General features: G+C 48.3%; 1 protein-coding gene across 1 annotated transcript in view; it reads right to left on the bottom strand.

Moving 5' to 3' along the window:
• LOC116941731 (NSFL1 cofactor p47-like) overlaps positions 1-12337 on the bottom strand; it is a 61812-nt gene that overhangs the window by 1450 nt on the left and 48025 nt on the right. The window contains exons 3-8 of the mRNA XM_076066686.1: positions 6902-6988; positions 5581-5743; positions 2648-2740; positions 1773-1882; positions 920-1057; positions 214-399 (exon numbers count right to left, since the gene is read on the bottom strand). Coding sequence (XP_075922801.1) covers positions 214-399; positions 920-1057; positions 1773-1882; positions 2648-2740; positions 5581-5743; positions 6902-6988 — 777 coding nt within the window. The remainder of the gene's footprint in view (positions 1-213; positions 400-919; positions 1058-1772; positions 1883-2647; positions 2741-5580; positions 5744-6901; positions 6989-12337) is intronic.

The raw sequence follows: 12337 nt of genomic DNA, 5'->3' as shown, positions 1-12337 counted from the left end.
AAACTCAACTTGAAGCCACCAAGAGGAGAGCCTCGTGGGCAACCTCAACCCACAGCAGCATGTGCTGGCAGTCACGACTTACCTGCGTGGCTCCGCTGAGAATGCCTACTCCGTGGGTTCAGGGGCAGGGGGTGGGTGAGTGGGCGAGGGGTTACAGACCGGGAGACGGGAACCACTGGACACGTGCGAGCACGATCCGTGGTGAGGGGTCACCTGTGCGTGTGGTTAAACTTCTGCAGGAGCCGCCCCCCGTCGGCCAGGCGGATCTGTAGGCTGGTGGTGGGTGCTGTCTCATCCACCTGCACGAGCGGCGCGTCGCTCTCCGTGTCGGCCGCCGCCGCTGCCGTCGCAGCCACGGGCTGCGCCCCCGTTGGCGCGTTCACCACGTGCGGGGTAGGGCTGCAACACACAGAGACAAAGATCCCCTGTGTAGCCTTGAACAGACCGCTGGGGCAAGTGCTGCTAGCGAGTAGCACATATGAAGGCGGGCACAACGCACGAGCAGTTGGTTTGGCCGGCATGATGCCTGGCTGCCTTAATCTCCCCAGTGCTGATGTGTACACACTGCTGACATTTGCCTGGAAATCGAATGTGGGCATCGGATTTGCAACGTAACGTACTCACCACACCCCACCGCTGCACACACGTACGCAAGCAACACACACACCCACAGTCTCATCTCTGTCTTTGTCTTCCTCACAAAAAAAGCCTTTGTACCATGGGGCCCTCATAACAAAAAAATGTTTATATTTATTTAAGGGAAAAGAGCCCAGCTTTGACCGCTGCATCTCCCACTGGCTCGCGTGTTCCCACGTAGCCATCTCCGTGACGCCCCGACCTGGCACGCTTCCACGCGGGCGCCTCGCTGCCACCCCCACGGCTGCTCTCCCTGACTCACGCGTGCCGCCGCGTTGCTTACCTCCCCAACTTCTGGCCCTCTCCACCAAAGGCTTTGAACTTGGATTTGGGCTTCACGTAGTCAAGATCCCTGTGGTCCTCCATGTCCAAGTTGACTTGCCCTCCGCGGGCCATGCGTCGCAGCTCCAGCGGGATCTCCCTGTGCCCCGACAGTGGAGAACGGGTGTGGGACTTTGTTTAACCAAAGAGCCCAGACATGTCTCATAAATAAAGAGGGCATTGAACATCACGGGGTGGTTGGCTGTGTGCAGGAAAATACGGTGAATAAAGTTAGTACGTCAACTAAAAATTCATTAACCGGACTGCTGCTATTGCTGTTGCTGCTTGACAAGCCACCTGGACCATAGCAAGCGGTTTGCAGAGTCGAAATCTGTGAGCATCACACATCTGTACTCGGTAACATTTAACCTCTTTATATATTCCCACTCAATCATTGTTTGACCTTTGGGGTCTATGGAGACCGAGTGGAATGAGGTGACTCTAGCTACGACTGGTGATGAAGCCATGCACGCAGTTACCCCCACAGTTGCAATGTGAGCATTCGCCTAGGGGTCAGAGACAACACGGTTGTGGTGGTCATAATTGATGTGATGGTATCGACAGTGCATGTTACCAAGATGACATCTGGTAGGTTGCTTCATGACAACGGTATAAATAAGCTTCTTTGTCTAAGTTTCATGTACGACTCGCTTTGAAGGCGAAACACAATCTCACAATTTGTTCTCACCTAATACTACACACAAAGTGTGAACTGGTTCCAGCACTGTGTATATCGTACAGTGCGAGTGGACAGACGCAGTGTATCGCTCAACGCCGATCTGAACGTGCACGTGCGTGTGTGCGCAGAGCTGTACCCCCTCTTTATCGCGCTCAGGAACTGTGCGCTCGCGGGGTCTCCGTAGTCACGGAGGTCTCCGTTGTCGATGCTAAATCCGTTCTTCCACAGTTTGAGCACCACGTTCACCTGTGGGGAGCAAATGGCAGTTCACGCTCGCCAAGATGTCCACGAGTGCCCATCACTTACTCTTTGGTTCTTTCGGTAAAGTCACGTAGGTATATAATAAAGTAAATCACGACGTTTCGGGCGCAACACAAGCGTCCGTCATCAGGTGGGAAAGCATGGTCTGCCATCACGAAAACTTCAAATCAAGATTGAACCACCTCTACGGGGAGGGTTTCCACACAGACTGCGAGACAAGAAGGCTCACCTGATCGAGTTGCTAACTTTTCTCAAGAGATGCCGCGATAACAAGGTAATACCGGTGGCAATTACACTCACATCTGCTGCTGTCACTTCTCCTAACGCTAAACGGATCTTGTTCACAGCTAGCCTATCGCTGATCTCACATTAACATCACTAGCCCCGGCCACTTCTTTATGACCCTTGGGCTACACCCATTTCAAACCTTTGAAAACAATCTGCCTCAGCAGCAGGCCATGCTTTCCCACCTGATGAAAGACGCTTGTGTTGCGCCCAAAACGTCACGATTTATTTTATTTTATCCCTACGTGACTTTACCGAAAGAACTAAAGAGTATGGGTTCCTGCAGTCAAGAAAGCTTCAAATCAAGATTGCCCATCGCTTCCGAAGTCAATTCCGACGGGCGGAAGAACTGGTTCTAACGTGACGCTCGATATTTTCAAAACGGTCACACGCCTCGCTGCGCGCCGCGGTGTGGAAACGCAGCGGAGAGCGGGGATGGGGGTGGGGAAGGCGCCGCCCACTCACATCTTGCGCAGCCTCAGCACGGTTCTGCCCGGCCACGTAGGCCGACTCCTCCGAGCCCGATGCCCCAAGACGATAGCCGCCCCCAGAGAAAGCCTGTATCGGACGGCAAACAAAGCGATCAGTGGCGCAGCAACAGTAGCCAAAGCACATCGGCACCGAGCACGTGCCAGCATTAGCTGGCCACATACTGGGAAATGTTTACTCCACACCAGAGACAGCTTTCTTTTTGGCGTCCTCTGGTCTAACACCGTTTTGAGACTAGGCTCAAAAGAAAGCTGTCTCTGGTGTGGACCAATTAGTTTCAAAGACAATGCATATATTTTGATTTAAAGCTTTCGTGAATGCAAGGATTCATCTTCTTTGGTTCTTTCGGTAAAGTCATGTAGAATGAGAATAAAATAATAAATTGATAAAATAAAATAACACAATAAAATTATCACGACGTTTCGGCTAAAACACAAGCGGCCTTCATCAGGTGAAGGGACGAGACTGTCTGGAGGACAGCGCTGGAGCGAAAAAGCCACGCTCAGATCGCGACCTTTAAGCTGTGTGAGAAGAAACAAAGCGCCTTGACAAAGGAATTAGCATAGAATTTAGCATTGAAATAGCTGAGTGATTAGCTTGTGACTGGTCACAGAAATGGCTATGTTAAAGTTAAAGCATACACATCCACAGGGCACCCCTTGACAAAGGAATTAGCATATAATTTAGCATTGAAATAGCTGAGTGATTAGCTTGACTGGTCACAGAAATAGCTATGTTAAAGTCAGAGCATACACATTCACAGAGGCACCTAGTACAAATCAAACAGGAGAATTCAGCATTGAAATAACTAGGAGAATTTAGCATTGAAATAACTGAGTGATTAGCTTGTGACTGGTCACAGAAATGGCTATGTTGAAGTCAAAGCCTACACATCTGAGCTATTCACAGTAACTGGGTATACACTACAATATATAATGAATACTATATAGTGAACCAATAAAAAACTAAAATATAAATTACCTCAATGTTATCAATAAACTCTATATATTCTCCAATCAGCTAAGCTACCAACAATATGTCATTATATATTACAATGCTATATGGCGAAAAAATGACTTCTCCAAGACGGAGGTTCTTTGCAAACCAACCGGCTACCATGAGAGATTCGTTCATGAGGCCATTCACATATACAAGCACAGAGACAATTTCAACCGAGAAGATGGATTCTGGCTTAGTAACCATTGGAAAGATGTTTTAAACCATTTCCGTTCTTAATTGTATTTTAAGATGACCTTCAGACCGCAGCTCTTTCGCTGGCATTGACTCTTAATACCTCTCACACCACGGTTAATGGTATGGTTTACAACATAGAGTATAACAGCGCCTCGCAGCTGTCTCTCTCCCCCTCCTCTGTTCCGACCATGGATGAACTCGTCCGTCTGAACGGGGCCTGTAGCTATCCGTGTTACTAAAGTTGAGGGTAAGAATCCACCCATTTTTTCGCCATATAGCATTGTAATATATAACGACTTATTGTTGGTAGCTTAGCTGATTGGAGAATATATAGAGTTTATTGATAACATTTTGGTAATTGATATTTTAGTTTTTTTATTGGTTCACTATATAGTATTCATTATATATTGTAGTGTATACCCAGTTACTGTGAATAGCTCAGATGTGTTGGCTTTGACTTCAACATAGCCATTTCTGTGACCAGTCTCAAGCTAATCACTCAGTTATTTCAATGCTAAATTCTCCTAGTTATTTCAATGCTAAATTCTCCTGTTTGATTTGTACTAGGTGCCTCTGTGAATGCGTATGCTCTGACTTTAACATAGCTATTTCTGTGACCAGTCACAAGCTAATCACTCAGCTATTTCAATGCTAAATTCTATGCTAATTCCTTTGTCAAGGGGTGCCTCTGTGGATGTGTATGCTTTAACTTTAACATAGCCATTTCTGTGACCAGTCACAAGCTAATCACTCAGCTATTTCAATGCTAAATTCTATGCTAATTCCTTTGTCAAGGCGCTTTGTTTCTTCTCACACAGCTTAAAGGTCGCGATTTGAGCGTAGCTTTTTCGCTCCAGCGCTGTCCTCCAGACAGTCTCGTCCCTTCACCTGATGAAGGCCGCTTGTGTTGTGGCCGAAACGTCGTGAGAATTTTATTGTGTTATTTTATTTTATCAATTTATTATTTTATTCTCATTCTACGTGACTTTACCGAAAGAACCAAAGAAAATGCATATATTATCAGAGTATGTTTTTTTGCATTCTGACCACAAGTATTGTGGTTAATGCAGACATGATTCCTTGTAAAAGGTTTCAGTTTGGTGTTTTGTTGCCAGAAAAAATGGGAAAACCTATTCTCAATGTATTAATTTTAAACATAAATGCACTTGAAGCCTAATAACCCCCTTGGGCGTCACCTAGTTTCCCTTCCTACATCTCCGTGCCTTCTCAGGCAGGGGAAGCTATACGAGAACAGCGTAGGCCCCAAGTCATACGCCATGACAAGCCGTGGCATGTGACGTCTTTGCAATCTTAACTTATTGTACGTTATATAGCTCCTTGACCAAGGCACTTTCAAGAGAGTTAACATTGGCACATGTGCATGTAATGGTGAAGATGAGCTGCATAAAATAGATGAGAGGAAGTAATGGGCTAACCTGTGACACGTGAATTACGTAAAAGAAAAATTTACGAGAGCGAATGACGACGAACGGATTGAATGGATGGGGGACTGAGCCATGGGGAAAGGATTATGAAAGAGGAACAGGAACGGTAGTGGTTAGAAGGGGTAGGAGATTAAGGGGTCGTGGGATGAGCTAGAGGAGAAACAACAGACCCATGAAATTAACGATCAGTGACGTTCCAGCGGACTCTTGGCCAACCCTTTGGTCGCCCGCGCCCCGCGTGTGAGAGTGGTGCACGGCGGCCCCCCTCACCCGGGAGCCGCTGGGCTCACCGCCCCGCGCGGCGCTGTCCACGGGCACCGCGCCATGCTCCTTCGCCTCCTTGAAGAGGTTCTCCACGATCTCGTTGGGGTTCCGCTTGCGGGGCGGCCCCACGATCTGCTGCCCACTGTGCTCCGACCCGCCGGCGTAAAACCTGGCACCAACAAAAGCGGCAGGCTCCTGGGTTCCGGTTCGGCTGCTGCCCGGCGTGGTGGGGCCAGAGGGCGTGGGAGCGCTGGGGGTTCGAGGTTCGAATTTTGGCAGGCTGCTCCGGTAAATTATATGGGTGCATTAATCGCAAAACGCCAGGTGCCGTCTCCTTCACGGTAGACGTTAAAGATTCCGTGATCACTTAGTGGGCAAATCAACAATGATTATCTATTGGATCACTTGCCAACACCATAGGAATGTGGAATTTCCACCACCGGTTCAGGACTGTAAACGGGAGATGAGCACCGCTTCAATGCCCATTGGAGCAGAAAATCCCTCCGACTTTTTGTTCAATTTGAAACGTTTGCAGATGTGTCATTAGCGTGGTGTCACTTGACACCCAGGACACCCTTGCAAGTGTAGTGACTGTGAATGTCACTATGTGGAGTCGGCCTTGCGAGGCCACGGCGGATAATATGTTGTCATTATGTGCAGCCCGGTTACTGAGCGTAGTACCAGCCCTAGCGGGGCTTGGGTGAGCGCTGGTTAGCGCAGAAACACCACGTACAGTGTGCGGTGCGGGCTCCCGGCGAGGGAGCGAGAGGGAGTGTCAGCCAGCCAAGGTTACGTTGGGGCATGATATGCTGGTTGACCTGCCGAAACGTAACCGGATGATATTGGAGGGGGGCCACTAGTGGACGGGGGCTGCTGGGCGGTCACGTGGTATAGAGGAGCTCTCGGGAGCCTTCGGGAAAGAGCTCGAGAGATCTAGAAGGTGGGCGGGGCGAGGGGCGGAGCCAGCCCCAGCCCAGGCCGATATAACGGGGGCCCGGTGAGGGGCTCGGGGTTCTTTGGGTTGTTGGTGAAGAAGATCCACGTCGGGTTGAAGAAGCCTCTCGCCACGTGGTCTGGGACCCAGCTCGTGGTACGGACTGGGATAGCGGGACCATGTCCAGTTATGCCGTAGCGTGGTTAGATGGGCGTTCAACACCCAAGTGTAGGTTACGTTATGTTGTGTTGAGTTGATGTAATAGTGTTGCTCCCAAGATAACGTCTGCGACTCAGTTGGACTCACTACACAAGTGAGGTGCTCCCAAGGGATTATCCAAGTGAAATATGTCGATGAAGTAGAGTGGACACTTATTGGTGGATGTGGAGTCACCTCTGTCCCTCCTCCTCGTCACTATCGTCGTCCTGCTGCTGCTGCAAATCGCGCAGCCCGGCAATTCGTGATCCGCGGCCTCCCCCACTACAACAGACACGGTCAATCACACACAGACAACAACACACGCCATCAACCACACACAGACAACAACACAGACAACAACACACGCCGTCAACCACACATGAACAACACAGACAACAACACATGCCATCAACCACACACAGACAACAACACACTCCGTCAACCACACACAGACAATAATACAGACAACAACACATGCCGTAAACCACACACAGACAACACAGACAACACACTCCGTCAACCACACACAGACAACAACACACTCCATCAACCACACACAGACAACAACACACGCCGTAAACCACACACAGACAACAACACAGACAACAACACACTCCGTCAACCACACACAAACAACAACACACTCCATCAACCACACACAAACAACAACACACTCCGTCAACCACACACAGACAACAACACACACCATCAACCACACAGAGACAACAACACACTCCGTCAACCACACAAAGACAACAACACACTCCGTCAACCACACACAGACAACAACACACTCCGTCAACCACACACAGACAACAACACAGACAACAACACACACCGTAAACCACACACAGACAACAACACAGACAACAACACAATCCGTCAACCACACACAGACAACAACACAGACAACAACACACACCGTAAACCACACACAGACAACAACACAGACAACAACACACTCCGTCAACCAAACACAAACAACAACACACTCCGTCAACCACACACAGACAACAACACACTCCGTCAACCACACACAGACAACAACACAGACAACAACACACTCCGTCAACCAAACACAAACAACAACACACTCCGTCAACCACACACAGACAACAACACACTCCGTCAACCAAACACAAACAACAACAGACTCCGTCAACCAAACACAAACAACAACACACTCCGTCAACCACACACAGACAACAACACACGCCATCAACCACACACAGACAACAACACACTCCGTCAACCACACAAAGACAACAACAGAGACAACAACACACTCCGTCAACCACACACAGACAACAACACACACCGTAAACCACACACAGACAACAACACAGACAACAACACACTCCGTCAACCACACACAGACAACAACACACTCCGTCAACCACACACAGACAACAACACACGCCATCAACCACACACAGACAACAACACACTCCGTCAACCACACACAGACAACAATACAGACAACAACACGTGCCGTAAACCACACACAGACAACAACACAGACAACAACACACTCCGTCAACCACACACAGACAACAACACACTCCGTCAATCACACACAGACAACAACACACTCCGTCAACCACACAAAGATAACAACACACTCCGTCAACCACACACAGATAACAACACACGCCATCAACCACACACAGACAACAACACACTCCGTCAATCACACACAGACAACAACACATGCCGTAAACCACACAAAGACAACAACACAGACAACAACACACTCCGTCAATCACATACAGACAACAACACATGCCGTAAAACACACGCAGACAACAACACAGACAACAACACACACCGTAAACCACACACAGACAACAACACAGACAACAACACACTCCGTCAACCACACACAGACAACAACACACGCCATCAACCGCACACAAACAACAACATACTCCGTCAACCACACAAAGACAACAACACACGCCATCAACCACACACAGACAACAAGACAATCCATCAACCACACACAGACAACAACACACACCATCAACCACACACAGACAACACACTCCGTCAACCACACACAGACAACAACACAGACAATAACACACGCCATCAACCACACACAGACAACAACACACTCCGTCAACCACAAAAAGACAACAACACAGACAACAACACACTCCGTCAACCACACACAGACAACACACTCCGTTAACCACACACAGACAACAACACAGACAACAACACACACCGTAAACCACACACAGACAACAACACAGACAACAACACACACCGTAAACCACACAGAGACAACAACACAGACAACAACACACTCCGTCAACCACACACAGACAACAACACAGACAACAACACACACCGTAAACCACACACAGACAACAACACACTCCGTCAACCAAACACAAACAACAACACACTCCATCAACCACACACAGACAACAACACACTCCGTCAACCACACACAGACAACAACACACTCCATCAACCACACACAGACGACAACACACGCCATCAACCACACACAGACAACAACACACTCCGTCAACCACACAAAAACAACAACACAGACAACAACACACTCCGTCAACCACACACAGACAACAACACAGACAACAACACACACCGTAAACCACACACAGACAACAACACAGACAACAACACACTCCGTCAACCACACACAGACAACAACACACTCCGTCAACCACACACAGACAACAACACAGACAACAACACACTCCGTCAACCAAACACAAACAACAACACACTCCGTCAACCACACACAGACAACAACACACTCCGTCAACCAAACACAAACAACAACACACTCCGTCAACCAAACACAAACAACAACACACTCCGTCAACCACACACAGACAACAACACACGCCATCAACCACACACAGACAACAACACACTCCGTCAACCACACAAAGACAACAACACAGACAACAACACACTCTGTCAACCACACACAGACAACAAGACACACCGCAAACCACACACAGACAACAACACAGACAACAACACACTCCGTCAACCACACACAGACAACAACACACTCCGTCAACCACACACAGACAACAACACACGCCGTCAACCACACACAGACAACAACACACTCCGTCAACCACACACAGACAACAATACAGACAACAACACGTGCCGTAAACCACACACAGACAACAACACAGACAACAACACACTCCGTCAACCACACACAGACAACAACACACTCCGTCAATCACACACAGACAACAACACACTCCGTCAACCACACACAGATAACAACACACTCCGTCAACCACACACAGATAACAACACACGCCATCAACCACACACAGACAACAACACACTCCGTCAATCACACACAGACAACAACACATGCCGTAAAACACACACAGACAACAACACAGACAACAACACACACCGTAAACCACACACAGACAACAACACAGACAACAACACACTCCGTCAACCACGCACAGACAACAACACACGCCATCAACCGCACACAAACAACAACATACTCCGTCAACCACACAAAGACAACAACACACGCCATCAACCACACAAAGACAACAAGACAATCCGTCAACCACACACAGACAACAACACACGCCATCAACCACACACAGACAACAACACACTCCGTCAACCACACACAGACAACAACACAGACAATAACACACGCCATCAACCACACACAGACAACAACACACTCCGTCAACCACACAAAGACAACAACACAGACAACAACACACTCCGTCAACCACACACAGACAACAACACACTCCGTTAACCACACACAGACAACAACACAGACAACAACACACACCGTAAACCACACACAGACAACAACACAGACAACAACACACACCGTAAACCACACAGAGACAACAACACAGACAACACACTCCGTCAACCACACACAGACAACAACACAGACAACAACACACACCGTAAACCACACACAGACAAAAACACAGACAACAACACACTCCGTCAACCAAACACAAACAACAACACACTCCGTCAACCACACACAGACAACAACACACTCCATCAACCACACACAGACGACAACACAAGCCATCAACCACACACAGACAACAACACACTCCGTCAACCACACAAAAACAACACAGACAACAACACACACCGTAAACCACACACAGACAACAACACACTCCGTCAATCACACACAGACAACAACACACTCCGTCAACCACACACAGATAACAACACACTCCGTCAACCACACACAGATAACAACACACGCCATCAACCACACACAGACAACAACACACTCCGTCAATCACACACAGACAACAACACATGCCGTAAACCACACACAGACAACAACACAGACAACAACACACTCCGTCAACCACACACAGACAACAACACACTCCGTCAACCACACACAGACAACAACACACGCCGTCAACCACACATAAACAACAACACAGACAACAACACACTCCGTCAAATACACACAAACAACAACACACTCCGTCAACCACACACAAACAACAATACACTCCGTCAACCACACACAGACAACAACACACGCCATCAACCACACAGACAACAACACACTCCGTCAACCACACAAAGACAACAACACAGACAACAACACACTCCGTCAACCACACACAGACAACAACACACTCCGTCAACCACACACAGACAACAACACAGACAACAACACACACCGTAAACCACACACAGACAACAACACAGACAACAACACACTCCGTCAACCAAACACAAACAACAACAACACACTCCGTTAACCACACACAGACAACAACACACGCCATCAACCACACACAGACAACAACACACTCCGTCAACCACACAAAGACAACAACACAGACAACAACACACACCGTCAACCACACACAGACAACAACACACTCCGTCAACCACACACAGACAACAACACACGCCATCAACCACACACAGACAACAACACACTCCGTCAAACACACACAGACAACAATACAGACAACAACACATGCCGTAAACCACACACAGACAACAACACAGACAACAACACACTCCGTCAACCACACACAGACAACAACACACTCCGTCAACCACACACAGACAACAACACACTCCGTCAATCACACACAGACAACACACTCCGTCAACCACACACAGACAACAACACAGACAACAACACACACCGTAAACCACACACAGACAACAACACACTCCGTCAATCACACACAGACAACAACACACTCCGTCAACCACACACAGATAACAACACACTCCGTCAACCACACACAGATAACAACACACGCCATCAACCACAGACAGACAACAACACACTCCGTCAATCACACACAGACAACAACACACGCCGTCAACCACACATAAACAACAACACAGACAACAACACACTCCGTCAACCACACACAGACAACAACACATGCCATCAACCACACACAGACAACAACACATGCCGTAAACCACACACAGACAACAACACAGACAACAACACACTCCGTCAACCACACACAGACAACAACACACTCCGTCAACCACACACAGACAACAACACACGCCGTCAACCACACATAAACAACAACACAGACAACAACACACTCCGTCAACCACACA

Source organism: Petromyzon marinus, chromosome 12 (genome assembly GCF_048934315.1).
Source record: "Petromyzon marinus isolate PM22_M1 ecotype Great Lakes invasive population chromosome 12, UKy_Petmar_22M1.pri1.0, whole genome shotgun sequence".
In the NCBI taxonomy this organism is placed as follows: Eukaryota; Metazoa; Chordata; class Hyperoartia; order Petromyzontiformes; family Petromyzontidae; genus Petromyzon; species Petromyzon marinus.
The sequence above is the reverse complement of the archived record's forward strand: the minus strand, read 5'-3'. Positions and strand labels throughout refer to the sequence as shown.